The sequence below is a fragment of the Lissotriton vulgaris genome, chromosome 4_1 (genome assembly GCF_964263255.1).
Source record: "Lissotriton vulgaris chromosome 4_1, aLisVul1.2, whole genome shotgun sequence".
NCBI classification, from domain to species: Eukaryota; Metazoa; Chordata; class Amphibia; order Caudata; family Salamandridae; genus Lissotriton; species Lissotriton vulgaris.
This window is the reverse complement of record NC_141691.1, coordinates 374628744-374654068: the sequence shown is the minus strand read 5'-3', so window position 1 is coordinate 374654068 and position 25325 is coordinate 374628744. Positions and strand designations below refer to the sequence as shown.

General features: G+C 43.8%; 1 protein-coding gene across 2 annotated transcripts in view; it reads right to left on the bottom strand.

Moving 5' to 3' along the window:
• The window catches only part of TBX22 (T-box transcription factor 22), a 108342-nt gene extending 92832 nt beyond the window's left edge, over positions 1-15510 (bottom strand). The window contains exons 1-4 of one of the 2 annotated variants that reach the window (XM_086966776.1): positions 15165-15510; positions 12461-12599; positions 6550-6651; positions 1538-1712 (exon numbers count right to left, since the gene is read on the bottom strand). In XM_086966776.1, coding sequence (XP_086822902.1) covers positions 1538-1712; positions 6550-6651; positions 12461-12599; positions 15165-15309 — 561 coding nt within the window. In that variant the 5' untranslated portion in view covers positions 15310-15510. The remainder of the gene's footprint in view (positions 1-1537; positions 1713-6549; positions 6652-12460; positions 12600-15164) is intronic. The other variant, XM_086966777.1, reaches the window with a different exon arrangement.
• Between the last annotated feature and the right edge of the window lie 9815 nt (positions 15511-25325).

Here is a 25325-nt window from a genome sequence, read left to right as displayed (position 1 = left end):
TGTTATGCTCTGTTTTTGTGCTCCATTGATGGGTTGTTGTGTTATTGTGGTATACTATGGCTGTTGTGCTGTATTCTGTTTTGGCTTTTTTGTGCATTGTGCCATATTAGATTTTTGTTGTCTTGTTATCTTGTTTTGTGTTCTGCTGTTCTGTTGTATTCTACTGTGGTCTGCACTACACTAAACAAACTGTGCTACATCTCAAGCCAATACATGAATATTTCATTAATGTTCCAATGACATTACAACCATCACCACTGTCTAAGACGGTGACCTAGCATGGTTCCAGCTCTTCAGCTACTTAAGAAAACAGCCAGCGCATAACTGTGATAGAGACCGTGAGACGTAGAGCTATTGCAGTCAGGGAGCACTGGAAGTGTTAATTTAAGAGAGGTTTCTAAATGCTCTAGGTACTATATAGTATATAAAACTACATGCAGTATACAATGTTTAGAATTGCACTTGCATACCCATGTATTGTTGAAAAACACCTAAATTCCAATATACTCCCGATACCATGCAGCCACATAACAGGTATGATATAGTGAATGTATGAGTACATGTCAATATGATATAGAGAATAATTTACTGGACATATACTATAGAAAACTATCACTTACGTATCTATATCCTTTACAAAAGTATGTGTTATATAGCATAGAGAACGCACACACACGTCCATAAACTATAAGGAGTGCACACATGATTGCCCTATGTGTTCTTAGACAGCACACAAATATGCATCCATATGCTTCAGAGATGTTTCACTTGCTAAAAAGAATTCACAACTATGTATCACATATTATAGAATATGCAGATGTACATTCTGTCATAATACAGAAAATGAACACCTGCATGAACAAATAGGCTAGAAAATGAATACCTGCTTCACCATATACTTTTGAGAAAAGTACATGTTCTAATATGTCAAACAATGTGTGCCTACATTTGCAGATATAATAAAGAATCGACACCTATACACGTCAGACAAACTGCACCTGCATGACCTTATAATATAAAGAACATAACCTATATGTGCATTTAATAAACATAATTCACACCTACATGTCCATTTAATAAAAAAATTCACACCTACATGTCTATATAACAAAAAACATGCAGAGCTGCATGTCCGTATATAACACAGAGAATATATACTTACATCTACATATACTGCAAAGAATGCACACCTAGATGCCCATATACTATAGAGTGCACACGTACATGACCATATATTTTAGAAATGTTTTCCTGCATCTCTACATACTATGAGGAATATACATCTAGGTGTCCATTTAATGAAGGGAATTTATAGCTACATTTTTCCATTGAGAATGCACAGCTACGTGACCATGTAACATAGAGAATATATACATGCATGTCCATATACTACAAAGAATGCTCTCCTAATTGTCCATATAATGTAGAAAGTGCACACATATATGACCATACACCTTTGAAAAGTTGTATCTGCATTTCCATATACTATTACGAATACACACCTACATGTCCAATTAATAAACAAACGCACACCTACATGGCCCTTGTCATCCATCTCGTTATTGGTGAGTTTCACGCGATCAAAGCTGATGATTTGCCTCATCCAGGTTTCTCCGGAGCACGGTGAGTCAGGGTGGATGTACAGCCGGGGTGTTATACACGAGTGGTCAGTGTTTCCCGCCACCATCCACTGGGAGCTGTGATAGACATACCTGCAAAACCAAGCCACACACAGTTTTAGATATAAGCGAGCAGTGAGAGGAAGTAAGAGAAGGAATATCCCTGAAAGGAAAAAGAAGTCATAATCACAGGAGCATTTCCAAACCTATAATGAGTACATAACATTTTTTGAAACGTTCTATATCCATAATGTATGCTATCTTTCTGTCTATTGGTGTGTCTTTCTGATCATCCTTCACTCATCCCTGTCATTTGTCCAACTGTTCATCCAACTGTTCATCCATCCATCGATCTATCCATCAATCTAAACATTCATCTGTTTGTCCGTCCATCCCTCCATCTTTCTATCTGTCCATCAGTCCATCCAGCCCTTCATTCACCCATCCGTCCATTGTGTACTCATCCACCCCTCTGCTCTGCCACCCATCCATCTCCTTTAACGTACATTTTTATTTTCTATTAGCTCTCCACCAGTACGTGTTGTTTCTGATGTTATTACTTCTTCTCTGTTATACCCTGAGGTCGACAAACACAATACTTGTACATTGGAACTATTGTTTCCTAAGTATTTATATCAATATAATTACCCTAAATGTGCGTGTGTCTTCACTAATATTATCCCTGCATTGGCACCATCTAGCCACACCGAACTGCTGCCCTCTGTTTCTTATGTTAATCACTCCCACAGCTCTAAGTGCGGTCGATGCAGCTTGTGTAAAACGTTTCTGATTGGGCAGATACGCTCCTAAATAAACAACTATGTTTTAAACTGTTCAGGCTTCATTGGTAAAGGGAGATGCTTGCCTCCTTATCTAGACCCGTGGCCACAGGGACAGGTAACCCTCCCGCCCTTCCTCCCCCCACAAAGAAATGCACGCTGGCATCTGAACATTCATTATACTGTTTGTCCAGCACTCGCACCGTTCTTGAAACAATCTATATTTTTTTGCATATGACAGTGGCGGCGTCAAACCATTTCATTTCTCTCGATTGGGGGTGACCCCTGGCTGCAGGAAGAAACCCCAGAGTTGAAAGGGGTTACAAGGTCGGAATGGCCTACAGGGCAATCAGGCAGTGCCCGGTAGGGTCGGGGGTGGGGGGGGGAGGGTACCCAGATCCACACACAGATGAAGACCGCCTCTACAAACACATTATAGTACTGTCCTACATGAAGAAAAACAATCAGAGTGAACATTGGCTGTGACCCCTGCTGACAGACCCATTGACCTGTGGTAGGAAGCATGTAGCACAAACGTGCTTGATTAAACGCTGTTTGTTAAACGGGCCCCCGAGCAGGCAGACCCAAGATGGCTCTCCGGGTTCTTCCTCCTGTGTAGAAATTGTCTCATTGGAGTCTAGCGTTTAATATTGGATTGTTCGTGGGGCTCAGGTCGGGGGTCTGTCTCAAAATGTGTAGTTTTCAGAAGTAGCATCTCCTGCAGACTCCGATGGAATGGGAAGGCCTCCCTGTGCTGTCAAGTCTGCAGCTGCCACTGCCCCTTTATTTCCAAAGCTCTCCACTGCTGCTGCCTGCTGCTTTACAAGGACATTAGAAAGGATATTTAAAGCTTCCTCTGCTGCTTTACAAGGATATTACTGAGGTTATTTCAGGCTTCCCCTGATACTTTACAGGGTTATTACAGAGATTCCCTCAGACTTCCTCTATTATCTCAGTCTTTCTTTGCTGCTTTACAATGATATTAGTGAGGATTTCAAAGGCTTCCTCTGCTACTATTCAAGGTCATTACGGAGGTTACCTCAGGCTTCCTCCATTATCTCAGGTTTACTCTGCTGCTGTTCAAAATAATGCTTTACAAGGTTATTCCTGGGATTAAGGTTATCTCAGACTTCCTCTGCAGCTCTAATGATATGACTGAGGTTACCTGATGCTTCCCCTGCTGCTTTCTAAGGTTAAGCTTTTCAGGGTTATTATGGGGTTTAAGGTTGCCTCATGCTTTTTCTGCTGCTTTACAAGTTTATTACGGGGGTTAAAGTTATCCCAGGCTTCCTCTGCTACTTTACAATGTTATTACCAAGTTTGCCTCTCAAGCTTTCTCTGCTGCTTTACAAGGTTACTACTGGGGTTGTTGCATGTTTCCTCTGCTGCTTTACAAGGATATTAATGAGGTTATCTCAGGCTTTCTCTGCTTCTTCAAAAGGTCATCACTAAGGTTATCTCATGCTACCTGTGCTGCTTTACAAGGTTATCATCTCTAATGTCCTCTCAGGCTTCCTCTGCTTCTATACAAGGTTATTACAGAGGTTCTCCCAGGCATCCTCTGCTGCCTACAGGGTTATCACTGAGGTTTTCCCATGCTTTCTTTTCTCCTTCACAGGATTATTACCAAGGTTTTCTTAGGCTTCCTCTCCTGCTTTAAAGGGATATTACCACTGTTATCTCAGACTTCCCCTGCTGCTTTAGAAGGTTATCACAAGGTCATCTCAGGCTTCCTCTGCTGCTTTACAAGGATATTACCAAGGTTATCTAAGACTTCCTTTGCTACTTTAAAAGGTTATCGCTGTGGTTATCTGTGGCTTCCTCAGCTGCTTTTCAATGTTATTACTGGGGTTATCTCAGGTTTCCTCTGCTGCTTTACACAGTTATCTCTAAGGATCTACCAGGCTTCCTCTACTGCTTTACAAGGTTCCATGAAGGGGCTCAGTATCTCTAGCAGGCATGCAAGTTCAGGTAAGACTTCATTTGCAGCAGTATACCTACTTTGTAATGGCACTGTGGTTCTTGGGGGCACTCTAGCTCCCTTTTGATGGCAGTGTTGTTACTGTTTGATTGTTCACAATTTCATTTTGAGGTCACTATACCTGCATATGAAAATGCTATATGTAAATTGAAGGCGATATACTTATTTTTGAAGGCACTGTAGAGTACCTTATTTTTAGGGCACTTGCAGCATCTCTATCAAAGGAGAAATGTCCTTTATAATACATGGGATTCAGCAATCGAAAAAACACCCAGCGGCTAGGCACTTATAATGTGCCTAGCCGCTGATTATATAGAAATGACTTCAGATATGAACTGTAATTACAGTTGAGTTCTGACGTCACAGTGCCTGTTGTCAGAGCCAGCAGCTGAAGGGAAAACCGGGACAGGTCTCATAGCATTAATAAAGCATCTGTTTAAAGCAACAAAAATGAAACTTTGCTTTTCTTTCTTCTGCTCTGTTTTTCTAGCTTATAGTGATAAGCAGAGGGAACATGTTTATGTTTACACTTCTTAGAAAATTACATATATGTTAGAATATTTCTGCAAGTTCTACTCATTCTGAGCTATTGCAGCTTTAAATAACACTGAGTTGTACTGAACTGATGCTAATATGTTTTTGCAACAAATATCGAACAGGTTTTTGATGTGTTTAATTATGCACTAGCGGTTCAAGTTGTATTCTTTATGTTTGTAAAATGCTCTCTCTTTCACATAATAGAGCTATGCACCAAAGATTGTTGTGGTTTGTGGGAAAAGTGATGGTGTGACCATACCTCGGAGTTCCATAACCTTATAAACTTGGAGCTCCGTAACCTTTTAAAGGAACTCTGCCTCCTGCCCCGTTCCTCCTCTTGATAGTTAGTGAGCTCCTCTGTGATATGCAATATCCATATAATATAAGTAGGGCTCTCGGTTTTATGGTATTTATTTTTTTAACATTTCCATCTGTATTTTTCCATATTTATTTTTTGCCCATCTTATTGGTATTTATCCATGTTTATTTTGTGTTTTGCGAATATATGGAGTCAGAAAATGGTATATTTCCACATTTATTTAACTGAACAACATTCACTCATACTTTGCTGCCTGTCGCGTTTTAGCAAATTAAGCAGCCAAATATAGCACAATACTACACCTTCAGGTAAATGTGAGCATTATAATACAAATATGTTATCAAACACCTGCATTTAGCGAGATCTCAACCTATTTTTAACTTCTATTGAAGCCTCTCTTATCAGCTGTTGTCCTAGACATCACAAAAACAGCATGAGAGTCACCCACAAGTAGCTGACTTTTCTGCATTTTTCTGCTCTTAAAAAGAAAAAACAGACAGGAAACACTGTGTTTTCTGTCTTTAATTATCTGTAAAAATCAGTAAAAACAAAAAAACAGGAACCTCAAATATAAGGCAGAGGTCCGTATATAATGGTAAATACAATAAGTTATTGATGAACCTTTTTTAATAAGAAATGGCTATGCATGTCCTGCACTGGAGCTCTAGGCAAATGACTGAGTTTCCCTAAAGCTCTTAGGTTGATTCATAAGATTAGAATACTGTATGTTATATTTGAAATTAAAATCTATGACCCACGCCACGCCTGAGCTCATGACTTTAGAAGCAGAAACCAACACAAGGCCTTGTGTGCCAACTCTAAAAAATAAAGAAAGAAATATCTGAGGCAAGGGCAAAAATGGGCGCTGAATTTAAAAAAATACATTAGAAAGTGCTTTCCATTTCTGCATACAACACAAAAGATGTGTTTAGGGGTGCAGAAAATGCCTGACGTCTTGCTTGTACTGTACTACTGAACACGTAAGTTCTGCCTTGAGCAGTGGCATTTGTTGCGGGTCTGTGGTGCAACCCTGTTTCTTGAAAGTGAAAGGGCTCTGCGCTGGTCATGTGTAGAAAGTGCAGACGTAACCACATGATGGAGCTGTGACCCGCCCGTTTCTTGTAGGCCCCTAGACTCATGTGCAGGGGCACTGCTTGCTTCACGCTTTGAGGGATCCTTCCTTCCCCCTTCCTTGAAGAATCTACCTTTACCATCTCGAACTGGTGCTGCCGGGCCACGCCTCACCTCAAAGGCTCTGCTCTGCCCACGTATTGACGTTGTGGCGGGTGCTCTGCAAGCCTGCTCAGGACTCACCTGTATCTCTTTGAGTCCACAGGGACCACGTCCATGGCGATGTAGTACTGCTTCACCGGGTCCAGACCTTTAACCTTCACCCTGACAGAGGGGAACATGCGCCTGCAGGGAGAGTGAACAGTTTACAGCAGAGTGGAGGCAAGCCAGCACACACACTGAACTAAAGGAGAGATCCAACGACACATAACCAGCTCACACACTGAACTAAAAGAGAGATCCAATGACACATAACCAGCACACACACTGAACTAAAAGAGTGATTCAACGACACATAACCAGCACACACTGAACTAAAAGAAAGATCCAACGACACACTACTAGCACACACACTGAACTTCAAGAGAAAAACAATGACACATAACTGAACCCACTGAACTTCAAGAGAGATCCAACGACACATAACCAGCACACACTGAACTAAAAGAGGGATCTAATGACACATAACCAGCACATACTAAACTAAAAGAGAGATCTGACACATAACCAGCACACACTGAACTAAAAGAGAGATCCAACGACACACTACTAGCACACACACTGAACTTCAAGAGAGAAACAATGACACATAAATGCACCCACTGAACTTCAAGAGAGAAACATTGACACATAGATAGCACACACTGAACTTCAAAAGAGACTCAACTTAACATAACCAGTACACACACTGAATAAAAAAAATCCAACGGCTCATGACCAGCACACACTGAACTAAAAGAGAGATCAAATGACACAAAACCAGCACACACACTGAACTAAAAGAGAGATCCAACGACACATAACTAGCACATACACTGAACGTAAAGAGAAAAACAATGACACATAACCAGCACAAGCTGAACTTCAAGAGAGAACCAACTTAACATAAACAGTACACACACTGAACTGTAAGAGAGAACCAACTAAACATAAACAGCACATGTACTGAGTTAGCAAAAGTGACCCTAGGAAATATACAAACACACACAATGAGCTAGCAAGAGTACACCTGCGAAGAACACCAGCCAGATATTGAGCTAGCAAAAGTGTACCTTCAAAGAAAGGCTCTCACTGAACTGCAAGAGAGAACCTATGAAACATAACCTGCACACACAGTGAACTGCAAGAGAGAATCTACAAAACATGACCCGCACACACAGTGAACTGCAAGAGAGAACCTACGAAACATAACCTGCACACACAGTGAATGCAAGAGAGAACCTATGAAACATATCCCGCACACAGTCAACTGCAAGAGAGAACCTATGAAGCATAACATGAACACACGGCGAACTACAAGAGAGAACCTATGAAACATAACCCGCACACACCTTGAACTACAAGAGAGAACTTATGAAACATAACCTGCACACACAGTGAACTGCAAGAGAGAACGTACGAAACATAACCTGCACACACTATGAACTATAAGAGAGAACATAGGGAACAACCTGCAAAAACACTAAACTACAAGAGAGAGCCTACAAAACATAACTCACACACACATTCTGAACTACAAAAGAGAACGTACAAAACATAACCAGCACACACACTGATCTGAAAGAGAGAACCAACGAAACATAAACAGCACATGTACTGGGTTAGCAAAAGTGACCCTAGGAAGAATATCAACACACAGAGATGGTGAGCTAGCAAGAGTACACCTGCGAAGAACACCAGCCAGACATTGAGCTTGCAAAAGTGAACCTTCAAAGAAAGGCTCTCACTGAACTACAAGAGAGAACCTGAAAAACATAACCAGCACAAACACTGAACTAGGAGAGAGAACCTACAAAACATAACCAACACAAACACTGAACTACAAGATAGAACCTACAAAACATAACCAGCACAAACACTGAACTACAAGAGAGAACCTACACAACATAACCAGTACAAACACTGAACTATATGAGAGAACCTACAAAACAAACAACACAAACACTGAACTACAAAAGAGAACCTACACAACATAACCAGTACAAACACTGAACTACATGAGAGAAACTACAAAACAACCAGCACAAACGCTGAACTACACGAGACTCTCGTGTAGTTCAGTGTTTGTGCTGGTTGTTTTGTAGGTTCTCTCATGATGAGAGAACCTACATTTACATTTACATTTACATTTACATTTATTTCACTTGTAAAGCGCGTAATTCACCCGAAGGTCTCAGAGCGCTGGGAGCAGACAAGATCCTTGGATTCAGCAGATTCAGAGGAGTTTGAGGGTTGGGATACTAAGGGTTAAAGAGGTAAGTTTTGAGCAGTTTCCGAAATCTGACGTGATCTGGCTCTTCTCTCAAAGGTGTGGGGAGGGAGTTCCATGCTTCTGGGGCGGTTTTGCTGAAGGCTCGGTCCCCGTTCCTAACCGTTCGGACTCTGGGAACGGATAAGAGGGCTTTAGTAGAGGAGCGTAGTGTCCTAAGTGGGATATGGGCCTTAAGTTTCCTTTCTAGGTAAACTGGTCCATGTCCATTTACTGCCTTATGAACCAGACAGCAGAGTTTGAATTTTATGCGTTTTTTAACGGGGAGCCAGTGCAACGTTCTGAGACAAGCTGCTGACGGGGTTCGCGGAGGAAGGTCTAGTACTAGCCTTGCAGCCGTGTTTTGAAGAACCTGAAGTCGGTTTAGTAGTGACTGATTGATGGCTGAGAACAGTGCGTTTCCATAGTCCATCCTGTTTATAACCAGCCCTTGAACTAGGGGCATGCGTGCTGAGAGCGGGATCCATTTAAAGATCTTCCTCAGACTGCGTATCTGGCCATAGCTACTTCCAACTATTTTTTTTATGTGTTCGGACATAGTGAGCTTGTTATCTAGGATTACACCAAGGTTCCTGACGTAAGGTTTGGGGGCAGGGCACATGCCCAGGGCGTCAGGCCACCAGTCCGGTGACCAGATTTGGTCAGCTTTGCCAAAGAGCATGACTTCGGTCTTCCCTGCGTTCATCATGAGGTAGTTTCTAGTCATCCACTCTTGTATATTAATCATACAGTTTTTGAACCTAAATTTAGCATCTTCATTGTTTTGGCTAATGGTGACGAGAATTTGGGTATCGTCAGCATAGGATATTGTCCCAAAACCGTATTCTCTGATGATCTTGGCCAGAGGGGAAACATAAATATTGAAAAGGGTCGGGCTTAAAATAGATCCCTGTGGGACTCCTTTATCATTTTTATAGGAGATAGAGGTGTGGTCACCGATTTGGACCCTTGATCGTCTATTTTCAAGATAGCTTGATATCCATTTAAGAGCGTTTCCTACAAACCTACAAAACATAACCAGCACAAACACTGAAGTACAAGAGAGAACCTACACAACATAACCAGTACAAACACTGAACTACATGAGAGAACCTACAAAACATAACCAGTACAAACACTGAACTACATGAGAGAACCTACAAAACATAACCAGCACAAACACTGAACTACAAGGGAGAACCTACAAAGCATAACCAGTACAATCACTGAACTACATGACAGAAAAGGGAGAGAATGTGACCCAAAGACTAGAGCGGCGGACCTCGAAGCTGGGTAACCGGGTTCGAGGCTCGGCAGCGTCGCTCAACATCCTGTGATTCTGGGCAAATCACTTAATCTCCCCGTGCCTAACAAAATGACTGTGTCCGTCTGTAAAGCAATTGTTGCTCATGTAGATATCTTTGGGACAAGTTCCCGTCATATAAACCCCCTCCTAAAATATATATATTCAAAACAACCAGCACAGACACTGAACCACAAGAGAGAAACTACAATACAAAGCCAGCGCACATATTGAGCTAGCAAAAGTGAACCTACCAACACGCACACAATAAGGTAGCAAGAGTAACACTGCGAGAATACCAGGCAGACACTGATCTAGCAAGAGTAAGCCTTCCAAGGGTATCAGTACACTCACTGATCTATAGGAAAGAACCTACTAGTCAGTGTGTGTGCTGGCAGATACCCAGCACGCACTTTTCGCTAGCAAGAGTGAACGTACAAAGAATACCAATGCACACACGGAGACGGTGAGCTAGCAAGAGCAAACCTAAGAAGAAGAATACCAGACAGACACTGCGCCAGTACGCGTGAAACTAGAAGGATGTCGGTACGCTCACTGAACTACAGGAGAGAATGGGAGAACCAACAAAATATATCCAGCACACACAGGGCTAGCAAGAGTTTACCTACGAAAAATACCAACACGCACGCATACAATGAGCAGGCACTAGCCAACCTAGGAACAATATAACCAGCTAGCCACTGAGCTATCAAGAGTGAATATAAGAAACAAAACTAGCACACACTCTGAGCTAACAAGTATGGACAAACAAAGAATACCACCACACACAATGAGCCGGCAAGAGTAAATCTACGAAGGTTTGCAGCACACAAACGGCGCTGCCAAGAATTATCCCAAGGGAATACCACCACACTGAGTTAGAAAGAGCATAAAAACAAACAAGAAAACTAGCACATACTGAGCTAGCATGAGTGTATCTACACCAAATATGAACACGATAGAGCGAGTAAGAGTGGAACTACACAAATCACCACCACACTCACTGAAAGGTCAAGAGCGAGCATCTCTGAACAATACCAGCATGCACACTATCAAGTTAGAGCATCTACGAACAGCATCAGCAGGCACACAGCGCGTGCAAGAGAGAACTCACGCAGAATTCAGGCACGCGCACCAAGCTAGCAAGGGTGAACCTACACAAATATAATCACACCCGTTCAGAGTGCAAGAGTGAACCTGCGAAAACTATCAGCACAATCACAAGCTAAAAAAAATGAGCATCGATGAAAGAGGCACTAACTCTGAGCACGCCGGGCTAGCGCTAGTGAGCCTCTGCGGAAAGTACCAACACACGCACGACGATGATCAGAGTGATAATCTACGAAACATAGCATCTCACACACACACACCGAAGTAACAAGGGGAATCACCCATGAGAATTACCAATAAACGCACTGATGTAACAAAGATATGTATCTGTGAGTAAAAGCAGCGCACACACGATGTATGGGAATGTACCGGAAAAAAAGAGCTCAAGGATGAATGTGACAAGTATAGGCAACTTTGAGGAATACCGGCACACACGCTGGAATAACAAGAGCGAACATCAACCATCGATACTACAGCAGGGCCAAAGGAACACGAGAGGACGTCTATAAAACGCACCAGCGCGTACCGCGTGCCACGAGCGAGAATCTACCCGCTGGCGCAAAATAGTGCGGATCTGTGAGAAGTGCCACACAACACACACACTCAGTTGCACACACTAAGGCAGCACGAATGAACACAAATACCTGCATTGGTGTCCACGAGGTAGCAAATTTGCAAAAACGACCACAAACCTCACTTCATGATGCTGTCAACAGCGAGCATTTTTCGAAATGAGAACTCGCACACGTATATAACAACAGAGAGCATATATGTGTCCACGCTGGAAACAAGGGGGCTTCTATGAGAAACACGGCTACAGAATGGTCAGTTCTCTTTTAAAACTACTTAATATGAATTATGCAAATGCGCACACAAGTGTTGTTGACTTAATTTACGCCGATAATTCTTTTGCTACTATATATAAGAACTGGGCCACACTCGATCAAGTCGCGCTAAGGTGCACAGTGCTGTAAACAGTGCTGAAGGTTCCCGCTGGTGGTTTCCAGCGAGTCGTGCAAAGGATACTTTATTCACATGGACATCCACTTTACACTATTAGGAGCAGCAGCGCTCTTCTGCTCCGAATAGCGCACTATTTGCAAAGCTCAGTCGCGCATTATTTATTCACACACTCACGGGCTGATAAAGTGAATGGAACGTGCCGAGCGTGAGCACTGCGCGTGCTGGGTGCTTCTTTCAGTAGAGGTTGTGAGATTGGTTGGTGTTACAGGGCTCCGCGGCCCCGACAGTGGGCGGGGGGCGCAGGTGCCTACCTGCCGGCCTTGGTGATGATCATCTCGGTGCCAATGTCGTGGAAGCGCTTCCAGAGCTCGGACCCCTGCAGCTCCACCTGAGCGATGGGGGGCGCGGCAGCCCTGCCCTCGGCGCCGGGCTCCGACTTCGGCCGCTTCTCTGCAAGAGACCGAGAGAGGGACAGTGAGACAGGGCAGGGACAGTGAGACAGGACAGGCAGAGGGCAAGGACCAGGGGCACCCACCAGGGTCCGACGTGACAGGGTGCCAGGGCTAGGGCGCCAACAACATGAGGGGCAAAGCTCTTGGCACAGACGGGGCACCCTCAGCCAGTGGCAAACGTATCTTGAATATCAACTGTGCATGAACACCAAGAGGGCAGAGCAGACGTGTAACGGGGGTATAATGCAGACATTATGAGAGTCCAGGTACCAGACCCCCACCGCTTTCTCTCCCACCCCCATCACCAGTCTTTTTAGACTGGCCCAGGCCGCCCACCAGGCCATCTTAGGACCCTCACAACTGACAAGCCCCCGTCCTGGCGCATCTCTTTTATGTTATGCTTAGAGGTGGGCGAGCCGACACATTATCAAAGTGACGAGCCAAAGGTCTGGCTCGGATCTTAGAGCCCGTGCACGAGCCGAGCCCTGAAAATGTTTGGAATATACATCATTCAACCAACATCACCTAAAATATAAAAGTCAGATCAACATTCAGAAAAGTCTATTTCTTTAACTTGAAGAAGCGGTGACGATATACGTCACATTACAGTACAGCTCTGAGAGAGACTTATTAGAAGTGATATTTTTAAAACATGAACAATCAGAAGTCAAGACGGTTGTCATGTAAACCCTGTAGGGCCCACGGGTTATAATAGAGCACAATCATAGTCTAGTAAAACAAACTCAATAGGTTTTATACAACCGGTATTCTGAACTCACATATTTGAAAGTGTTTTCATTCACGATAATGAAGAAAAAAAAGAGTTTTGGTGAAATAAAATATATGACTACATTCACACACTTTAAGCGGGGAAAATCGCAATATATGCATATTTCATAGTTTTACTTTATACAAATAAATGAGTATCTATTTGTTTTTCCTTTTTGTAAAGGCTTTGTTTTCGCCTGGCGTTTTTCTCACTTTTGAGGTTCAGGATAATACGTGATTTGCTCAGAATCACAGGATGTTGAGCCGAGGCAGAGCCCTCGAACCTGGCTCCAAAGCCGCAGCCCTGGCTGTAATGGTACATCCTGGGTAGACAGAGGGGGTAGGCAGGCAGAAGCCACGAAAAAGCTCCGCTGGTTCTAGGTTCAAGGTTCCAACAGAATCTCGAACTGAGGCAGGGCCGGCTTCAAACTCGAGCCCGGCTTGAGCTTTCAGCGACTCACCCACCTCTATTTATGCTATGTGTATTTGTAAAGCCTGTATCACCCGCGAAAGTATCCTGGCCCTGAACAGGTGTGTGCGTGCCTAGCTCTCCGTTTGGTGAGCGTGTGTGCTTACATTAACTAAAAAGAAAAAAACAAACACAAAGTGGTTGAAGAGGAGCGCAAACAGAACTGTAACAATCCACGCTGAAATAACCTCCTCTTTATGTCAGTCGTGCGACAATGTGAAAGCGAGGGATTCGAATAGGAACCATTTATTTGCGAAATAAATGGAAGGTGTCAGAGGAGGCGCTACAACTCCCCGCACCTCTCTTCTGCCCACGTGTGCCTTCAGAGCAGTCTTTCAGTGAGAGAACATGTGTACCCTTTACAGCAGTCACAGCTCGTATCTCACTGTGTGTTAAGAAGGAGTCCTATTGCTATTGTTTCATCTTAATCTTCCATTTGTCACTCTAGGGAAGCGCCTTGAAGCTGCCCACAGGCAGAGACACTGTCAACAATCATCCACTCATTATATACAGCTGGGTTTTGATGAAACCATCCACCAGTGATATTTTGTTACTCTGCAGTGGTTACATTCCACATACTAGTGGGGCAGAGACGTGATACAGAATTTTACTGTGGAAAGCACATTTCAAAGAAAGGCGTGGTTTAAGATATTAGCATCACATTGCCTTCTTACCGTTCTTTACATTGCAGATGGCCACACATGTTCATTTCTCTCCTGCTCCAAAAAGTAAAATGATCAATAAAATAAAAAATATACAGACTTTTGTCGCTTTTATGACTCTTGCTGTACGTTGCTTTTGCGCACATGTGTTCGCGCAAACCCTCAAACTTTACTAACTATAAGCAATTTATTTTGTTTTAAAATATCGGCAAATATATATTGCCAATTGGAAAACTGAGGGGAATAAGAACATTAATACCATTGTTAATACTCGTCAGTTCCAAGATTTGTTAAGCACATTAAAGCTTCTTTTTTCAGTTTCGAAAAACTTTGACTCTGCACAGGTTTCGTAATTGCCCATTTAAAAAATATATACTTAAAAAAAGATAGTGGTATTTTAGAACAACATCTTTTATTAATTTCGTAACAATGGAAATACAGCCTGGCGCAGTGCCTAATGTGTCATATTTATACCCCAGAAGCAAGAAATCCACTGAAAACCGTCCTACACCTAGCTGCACCACACCGCACTGAACAGGTATGTCAATCAAATGACGGGCTTTTGTAATAAAGGAAAAACAAAGGGTCCTTCCTGCTCATCCAACAAACGGTCAGAATGTCATATATACGAAGGACTCCTGACCCCGTTAAATATTCTTCTCACCTTCGTCGTCTTTCGTGCTGCCGGTGCATGTTCCTTCTTCCTGGCCCAGCTGCTTCTCGGCGCTATGATCCGGGCACTTCCTTTTACTCGCTTTGCCCACGAGCGCCTCCACGGAGAAGGCGTGCGCGCGGGAGCTCAGGGCCATCCCAGGTCACAGGCAGAGTAGAGTCCCTCGAGGAATAGAAGAGTCCGACAGCCTCTGCGCGGGTGAGCGCGTACAATCCTAAAACAGAGTGACCGGCGCGGATGGAGACCTGCAGCTCCTCATGGCGGAGGTCCTGTCACTGAAGAGCCCCCAGCCCGGCGCGAGCACGCATCTGTCAGTGGAGCTCCAGGCTTCACTTGTTCGCGGGACCCCGAAGGAGGAGGGCTGGGGCAGAGGGCCTGTCCCCGTGCCAGTCAGCGCAGTCCAATGAGGAGGCGTCTTGCTCCCAGCTGAGGCAACGTGAGGCTGCGGGCTCCAGTGTTTGTTTTGGAAACTGTGGTGGACTTTAAAAACACTCCATGACTGACACTTCAGAAGGGTCGGGTGTTGGGAGCGGGGGCTATGAGAAGCAGGGGCGTACACAGAGAGTGAGGGAGGAGAGACAACATGGAGGGGTTGGAATATGGAAAGAACGTCACTGATAAATGTCAACGGAGGCTGAGAGGTCCCTCAGGTTGGCACTCTGGTAGCTTGAGGAAAAGGGAAGGACTCCGGCTGCAGGGCAAATAATCAAGAACGTCACCCGCAGCGTTGACATTATTGTATATTCAAAGAAAGAACAGAAGTCATGGGAATAACAGGGTTAAATATTGAAAGGGAGAGAAAGAAACGAGAAGAAGCTATCAGACATATCCACGGATAGAGAGAGGGGAGGAGTGAGAAGTTTACTCTGGGACAAGAGAACATCTCTGTTTTAGATTAAAGTTTCAATTAGAAAGAAATATGACATAATTGTGCACCAGAGGCAAACTTATCCATCAAAAGTCGGGACATTGTTCAGTTGTGCATCTAAATTCTACAAATTCATGTGTTAGACATAGCCCTGCCAAACTTCTAAAACGGGTTTTTATTTATGTTTGACATCACAGTTACAAACTGACACAAAACAAAACCAAGGATAGTTCACGGTTAGCAGCAATCAATGTTTTCAGAGTGGCAATTTTAAAACGAAATGCTTTAACGAAAAATAAAGAAACAAATTGAAAAGAGATAGGGACAGCAAGGAAGAAAAAGAAGGTGAGAATTATATCCGCAAAGAGAAAGGAAGAAAGTAAGAAATAGACAAAGGCTGAAAAAGAAACAAGGGGAAAAACAAGGAACTAAGGGAAGAAAGAGAAAGAACAATAATTAAAGTAAGGAAGAAAATGATAAAGAGGGAGGCATGCTGAAACAGAGAAATAAGGGCAGTAAGGTAAAGAACAAAGAAAGAGAAAGAGAGAGGCATACAAGGTACGCCTTATTGTTATGAGATGCACACTAAAGTTTACAATATGAGTCCCAAAGTTGTGCAGGAGATATAGAGAGCTAAGAAGAAAAAGACACAAAGAGAGATGAAAAGCAGAAGATATAGATGGGAGGAAGAGAAGAGGTATGAAGAGCAAAATACATAGATTGCTTTATTGTTCAGGAAAAATTACCTACAGATAGGATCATTGGAGAGCTAAATGTCTTAATACTGATTTATGGGTCAGAAGGTCTTAAGAATCCAGTAGTCCTTATATAGAGTGTGGTGGACGTGATACTCAGTCAAAACGTGGCTGTTGGACTTGGCCCTTTTTCCTTTAAATTTTTCGCTTTTCCCCCAAGCCTTTTACCGTGTGTGAGAAAATACCTGCTGCTCAATGGCGTGTGCAGATATACTTGTTAAATGGATGCCATGGCTGTGTGTTTGTGCCGCCTGACTAAGGTGGGTTGCCAGTCTAGTTGTTCGTTTCCCAGCAACCCCAGCTTTTGGAGGGAAACCTGGCAGAGAGGGCGCTCTACACCTCTGAGGTTCTGTGAAATCCGATCTTGTTCCGTGAGGTTATGGTTCTGTCACGATTTTGGTGATGTTGTACCGTATTTAGTAAGTTCGGCTAATATGGAGTGAATTCGTCACGTTAACTAGCGAGTTCATTACGTATTCAGAGACTTCGTCTCGAATATGTGTTCCATTTTGTTCGTGCCTCCATTTTGTGTTGCCATCACGTAGGCCGATGAATGTGGTCGAACGAATAAAGCGGCCTCGCCTTCTCGTACTGGTACACATTAACTAGGTCCTTCTTGACTCTAAGGTGAACTATAAGCATCTGACTCCTTCACCTGAAACTGACCCTGCTAAGCCAATTTCCTTGGTTGATTGTTGTCTGAGATTGCCAATCAATGTTCAGGACATAGTTAACTTTTAGCTTCCTTACACATGCCTTATCTTGTTCGTTACCTGTCATTGTTTCCTTTTCTATGCTCCTTTATTACATGCATTGTGCTTTCAATTATGTGTTTGTCCGGCTTGTGGAGATCGAATTTGGGACATTCCTTATAATTAACTTTGGGTTGGGTTATTGCGAATTGAGTTTTTCTGTCATGTGATACTTTGTTTGAGAATGTACCTTATTGGTTAGAATTTTGCGCAGTGGGTGTGCATCTAACGTGAATATTGTGCATAAAAAGAGATGTCTTGCCTTACAACATTGAGCAGTCTCCTGAGAACTTACACAATGCTGTACTTCTAGGATCTCTGTTACTAGCTGTAGCTAATAAATTTGGTCTTTGACGCCACCCAGAAGTATTCTGTGTCTCTGTATACAAAGACATGTGAATCCGAAGACTTTGGGCGTGCCCCTGGCGCCGCTGGGTTTAAAAACCCATTTTTTCAGTTGGCGCCCAAGTGGGGCGACTTCAGCGGGACCGGTCCAAGCCCGAAGATTGTGAGGAGCTTCGTGAGAAAATTCTGGAGGACGGCCCCCACTTCATCGACCCCTGCATGTCGAATGTGGACTGAAGGTTTTTACTGCGAGGCTTCCCCTTTCCTATGGCTACGAAGGACTGCTGCCCTGACTGTCGATCTGTCTTGGACTCTTTTGTGATGATTTGTAGGGCGAGACGTTAGACGGTCTTCTGGTGGCGTGACAGAAATTTTGGTTAAGTACAAGTGGGTCGCTCCCACGACTTTGTTTTGTTTCTTGGGTTTCTTTGATTCGGTCTTTGCAAATACCGAAGCAGAGGGGCTCGTACATTTGCGAGTATATCGTTTTTGATAACCCCTTGAAGTTTGAAGCTAGATTAGTGAGCTATAAGATGCCTAGTCTTAGCAAACTTAGGAAATGGTTTTGTTGTAGTTGTAACAGGGATTCCCGATTGGAGGACTCGTGTCCGATACCTCCGGTTGGAACTCCGACTTATGAGCTCTATTCAAAGCATGGCGTGGGTCCCATTACGTTTATTGAAGTATGGGTCCGCTATACGAAGAAAGATGGTGTCTTACGATGGCCCCAACATGGTAGTTTCGAATCAGATGTTTTAGACAATCTAGAAGTTGCGCTATTTAGGAAGAAAGCCCGGCCGGCGATGTTTGACTCTTTCCGCCTCTGGCGTAAGGAAGCCAAACAGCGAGAAATTAAGCAAGCTAAGAGAGACAGAAAAGAAAAGAATATATCGATAATACAAGTTGCTAGGCAGTTTAAAGATGACGAAGAAGATTGTGCGATTGAGGTGTCAGATAGACAACATTGCATGGCCATTGACAAATGTTACCCGGCTTTGCCACCTCTTCTTCCAAATGTGACTAATGACCCTGAAAAGGATCCTTTGATGTCGCATTTGTTGAGATTACCACCCCCTTATGTGCAGAGTTCTACGGCACCTCCGCGACCCCCAGTTGTTCAACCCCCTGTTGTTCTTCAACCACCCTTTCCTCCACAATTGGTTCTTCCTCCCCCGGCGCAGCCCCCTCTAGGGCCGCCAGCTTTGCTAACAGTTCTGCCTCAAACTTCTTTGCCTTACTCTCCTTTACCTTCAACTTCCTTTGCTACTGACCCTATGTCTCTGTCGCCTCAAACCACTTTGTCTCCTGTCCTCATGTCGACTTCTTCTCCTTCTGCTCAACAACAAATGACTGAGACTGTCACTAGCCTTTTGTCTCCTCTCTTTGGGTCACTGAATATGACCCCTGTTTCTGCACGGAAACAAACGCGTAGTCAGCTCCCTAGTTCCGAGGAGCGGACAGTGTTAGATCTCCTTGCTCGTAGATGGGTTTGAATGCCTCCAAGTATAATCTGCAAATGGTTATGGATGTCTTCCTATAGTGGGAGGCATCAACACAAAGGTATGTTTTTGATGTTATGTGTACTTTCCTCCGTGAAGAATGGGAAGATAATGAATTAGGTCCAATTCCATTGGAACTACTTAATGTTCAGTCTGAATTTGCTAGAGGGACGATAGTGGGTCCCGATGTTGAGGAAGCGGTAAAGAGGCTTCTTGCATTTAGATGTAGACTTCCTTCTCAGTCGTTGTTTGAACCTGACCCTTCCATTAGGAGAAAAGTGAAGCAGTACCCGATGCGAGAGGTTCCCCCCTGTATGGAGAGAGGAAGTTGTGGCTAATCTTAATCAGGGTATTCAGGCAGTACCGGCTCATTTTCAGCGAGTGTGGGTACATGTTCCTTGGAAGAGAGCAGAGGCCCTGGCTCTTAAGCAGACTTTGCCTGACCCCGTAAAAATCCGGCTGGTTATTATAATGAGTTGTCCCAGACAGTTGATGCGTGTGTTATGAATTTAGCTGACATAGATATGTTGTTGGGTAATGTAGTCCCTCAACCTTTGTGGGCGAAGATCCGTCACGAGGATGGAGAAGTGTGGCTCAGGGGTTAGAGGCGGCAGACCCGGAAGCTGAGATCGGCCCTGGACCAGGGTTCAATTCCCCGCCTCGGCGGGTCTTGGGCTCAAAAATTCCACGGACTCGATAATTCTCGCTCTGGTGCCTTCTCAACTCACGGGTTCACACTCTGCGACTCTGGGCAATAGCTTGCTTAATCTCCACAATGGCCCCTCGCGGCGGGATGCCTGGCTTTCACCTTGTGGATACCCTGCCGGGGTTATCTCACAGGGGAATACCAGGACGGGTTCCCTAAGCAAGCGCCGGGAAACCCTTTGTGGGTAGCTGTGCGCTATATAAGCTCAAATACATTTACATACATACATACACATCATGCGGCAGAGTTGGGAGATACGTGGGTTAATATTGTTGCTGCAGATGGTCGGCAAGTAGGAGGGGCCAAACCTGAGCCTTTAGTTGCAGATCTACCCGGTAGGATTATTAATTTAATGAAAACTTTGATGCCTCCTATGCGAGTGAATTGGGACAAGTTAGCAGCATGCAAAAAAAAAGAAAGACGAGAGTGTGTCTGATTTCTTCACCAGGTTTGAGGAAACATTCATTGATCATACTGGTCAGGACATAAGTACAGAAGGTGGTCAAAGGTTGTTTGTGGATAAGTTTGTCTATGATTTGCTTCCTGAGCTTTCTAATAAGTTAAAGGACTCTGAGAGTTCATGGGCTGTTTCTTCTTCGGCCCACATATTGGCTACTGCACAATACTATGAGAACATAGATAAAGATGAGAAGGATAAAGTAGAGAAGAAGACTAAAGAATTAAAAACAAAGGTTCTTCTACAACAGGCATATCCGCCTCACCCTAATCAGCGTCAGTTTCAGCAACCATCCCAGTTTCAGCAACCCCCACAGTTTCAGAGATTGTTGCAGAAGCCTGAGTCTTTTCCTCCGCGACTCCCGCTAGGCCCTAATCAGTGCACTTATTGTAGAGAAGAAGGTCACTTCAAGAATAGTTACCGATTCTGCTACAGCGTGCGAATGGTATGTCTGGTTTGAGAGGTCGTGGTGTCCAGCAAGTACCTAGGGGTAGGGGACGTGGTGCGTTTCCCCAGAATGAACATTCCTTTCTCCCTCTGAACTCTATGAAATGTTTTGATCAACAGAATGTTCCGTATGTTCAGTCTGCTCAATATTACACTGATGATTATTATGTTGAAAGCGAGAGGGCTGATTTTAATGATAGCTAGGACAGCCATGGACAAAGGGAGGGAGTAGTGTCAGTTCCAGTAGACCAGAGTGGACCTTATGTTGAAGTAATTACATCAGGTGTGGCAGAACCTTTTCTTTTGGATACTGGTGCAGCAAAGAGTTCTATCATGCACTCTAAACTCCCTGGCGCACCTTTGTCTGGCTTGACAAATGTTTCGGTAGGATTTTCTGGCGCCCCAGTTCGTAACCCAGTTTCTTGTCCTTTGCCTCTTTCTATTGGGCCTTGTGAATTGGAAGCACCCCTTATTCTAACGACAGGTTGTGATGAGAATCTGTTGGGTTTGGATTTGTTGAAAAGATTGCATGCAACATTACATTGTTCTCCTTCGGGAGTACATCTTACGTTGGGTAAGAAAGTGATTTCTCCGATGTATTTGTCTAAAGATCGGCTTCCACTGGAATTGCATTCTCTCCCTGATACTCTCTGGGCTACAGGTCCTAATGATGTTGGCCTTTTGCAGATTCCACCATACGTTGTTACCCTCAAGTCGAATGCTAAGTTACCTCGCATTCCCCAGTACCGAATTTCTAGTGATGGCGAAAGAGCTCTTTTAGCGATTATCTATGATTTGGTTGAGAAAGGTGTGATTGAAGAAACGAGAGGTAATGTGTGTAATAGCCCTGTTCTGATTGTCCTTAACCGTACTGACTCTTCCCAGCCACCTGTGTATCGGTTTGTGATCGACCTTCAAGAGGTCAATAAGATTGTTGTCCCGCAGTTTCCTGTTGTCCCGGACATTACTGTTTTACTGACTATGATCCTTGCTTCAGCTGCTTGGTTTTCTTTTATCGATCTGAAGAATGCTTTCTTTAGTATTCCAATTTCTGAAGAAAGTTGGGATATTTTTGGCTTCTCATTAGGAGGCAGAAGTTTCCGGTTGAAGCGCGCTCCTCAAGGTTATTTTGAAAGTCCCTCCATCTATAGTCAGGCTTTGAAAACTCAGCTTGATACTTTTGTCTTGCCTTCTGGTGCGACTCTTATTCAGTATGTGGACAATTTGTTGGTCGCTGCTGATGATGAAGAGATTTGTAAAGAAGCTACTCTTTCTTTGTTACGGCATTTGTCTGACCTTCATCATAAAGTGTCACCTTCGAAGTTGCAGTATTGCCGCCAAGAAGTGACCTACTTAGGTCATCTCTTGTCGAAGGAGGGAAGACGATTGACCCCAGAACGTATACAAGCGATTGCTCAAATGACTGTACCATGCACACAGAGAGAGGTGCGTGCTTTCCTAGGTATCACCTCGTATTGTAGACAGTGGATTCCGAATTTTTCTTTGTTGGCGAAACCTTTGTTGGCACTTACTCTTAAGGACACACCAAAACCTCTTCCTTGGTCTGACGAATGTCAGAGAAGTTTTTCTGAATTGCGTGATGCATTGTTTGTGTTCTGCTCCGGTGTTGGGTACTCAGGACTACAGTAAGCCTTTTTATGCTTTATGTACACGAGAGAGAAGGTTGTGCGCTGTCAGTGTTGACACAACAGTTTGGAGACACGCAGCGCCCATGTGCTTATTTTTCAGCTACTTTAGATCCGGTAGCTAAGGCGTTGCCTAGTTGTTTGAGAGCTACAGCGGCAGCGGCTGTTTCTATCCGACAGTCTGCTGGTTTGGTATTGGATAATACATTGATTGTGATGGTCCCACATGCAGTGGATACCTTATTGAATAAAACAAAGACGCAACATCTTACTAGTGCGCGTTTGTCAGGTTATGAGTTGACGCTTTTGGCTAGTCATGTGCACATAAAGCGGTGCAACACATTGAATCCAGCTACATTGTTGCCGATTTCTGTAGAGACAGATGCTCAGGAACAGCCTGATTGTTTTCTCCGGACAGAGGAGGAAACGCAGGGTAGAGTTGATCTGAAAGATACCCCTCTTTCAAATCCAGATGGTTCCTTATGGGTAGATGGTTTGTGCTTTATGCTTCCGAATGGCGATACGACTGCAGCGTATGAGGTTACGACTTTGCACACGATTGTTGAAACTGCACGTATTGCACAGAATTCAGCTCAAGCAGCAGAGTTGATTGCACTGACGAGAGCGTGTGTGTTGTCGAAAGGAAAGAGAGTGAATGTGTATACTGATAGTCAATATGCATTTGGTGTTGCTCATAGTTTTGGTCGTTTGTGGAGAGAGAGAGGATTTCTTACATCCCATGGTACGATAATTCAGCATGGACAATTGGTGAATGAACTTCTTGAGTCACTTACTTTGCTGACACAAGTTGCGATTGTGAAATGCAGTGCACATAGGAAGGTTACGGATGATGTTGGTCGTGGCAATGCGTTTGCAGATGAAGTAGCGAGAGAAACGGTAAAAGATGTGACGAGTCGTATGTATGTTGCAGGTCCTGCTAGATGGGTTACGGAAGGAGGAATGTGTGAAGACACAATAGAAAGTATGAAATCGAATCAGGCAGAAGCTACTGAGAAAGAATTGAGTGTGTGGAGAGAGACTACGGGAATGTTGGATTGGACTGGCTGTTGCGTTGAGTTGTCAGAACATCAGCGATGGTTGTTGCCTGATGCGTATATGCTTCCAGTGGTTACGATGGTGCATGGATTGGCTCATATTAGTTCGAAAGGGATATGTAAGTTGTTGGCTCCAGTATGGCAGAATGCTGGAATTCCTAAATGCACTGAGAATCTGGTTAAAAACTGCATGATTTGCTTGATGCATAATCCTGGCAAGGGAACCCCAACTCCAGCAGGTCATTTTGCTCCTCCAACGTATCCGTTCGAGGTGCTATAGTTGGACTTTATTCACATGGAAAAATGCAACAACCTGAAATACGTCCTTGTGGTTGTTTGCGCCTTTTCCAGATGGATAGAGGCCTACCAACTTAAGGATAATACTGCTTTATCTACAGCCAAGGGTTTGCTAAATGAGTTTTTCCCTAGGTATGGATTGCCAAGAATGGTATGGAGTGACAATGGAAGTGAATTTGTGGGTCAGATTATGAATAAAGTGTGTGCGGGTTTGGGAATCAGGCAGAAATTTCATGCTGCGAATCATCCCCAGTCAGCTGGTTTGGTTGAATGCTACAATGGCACTCTTAATCTTAAATTGGCCAAGATACAAGCGAGCTCTGGTCTTACATGGCCGGACGCTCTACCACTGGCACTTTTGTCACAAGAACGACAGTACATTCATTTGTGGGACTTAGCACATACAAGATTGTTTTTGGTCGCCCGGCAAATGTTTGGGGTGTGCCGAGGCCAAATAAATACAGTGATATCTAGTACCCTATGTTGGTTGATTACTTATATGACTTGACTGCTTAATTGCGTGTTCTTCACCAACAGGTGCATGATACCTTACCTTCAGCTTCTGTGGATGCAGGTCACTCGATTCAACCTGGAGATTGGACTCTTGTGAGAAATTTCCAAAGGACAAAGAATCTTGAGCCGAGGTGGATTGGTCCTTATCAAGTCCTGTTGGAGACTCGGACTGCTCTCAAGGTTTTCGGCAAGAAAAACTAGGTGCATGGCACCCACTGTAAAAGGGTACCTTTGCCCTTACCATACGATCAGTGGGTCAAGGATGGTATTGCTGATTCTGAAAATGAAAGGGGCCTGGAATTCGTCCCTTTTAATGACGCACATTTGAAATGGACTCATTCGGAACGTGCGGAAGACGAAGTTTTGCAAGAAGTTGTGCCGCCGCATTTGAGACTTGATACTACAGAACCAGAGACACTTTTCCAAGATCAGACTGTGTCTGTTAAAGAACGCTATAAACTACGGACTAAAATGGACAAATAAATTAGATTTTTTTTGTGAGTTACACTCTTTCAGACAAGAGAATTTTTTTTCTCTTTATCTTTTTCGAGCCACCATCTGGGTTCAGCTGCAGGTTAATGGTATAAGTTCTTAAGGGGTGACCCGCGTATTCACAGAAGGTCTGCGGTTCTAGGGACGTCTAGGACGCCTGGGCGCACACTTAAGTGAAGAAGGAAAATTGCGGTGAGCAGAACGTTAGAGGATGGAGTCTTTTGTAACTGAGAGAGTTGTTGAGAGAATAGATTTTAAGATAAGATTTTGTACATTGGTCCATAACAAATGTTTTATTATATTGTGTTCTTTTATGTTTT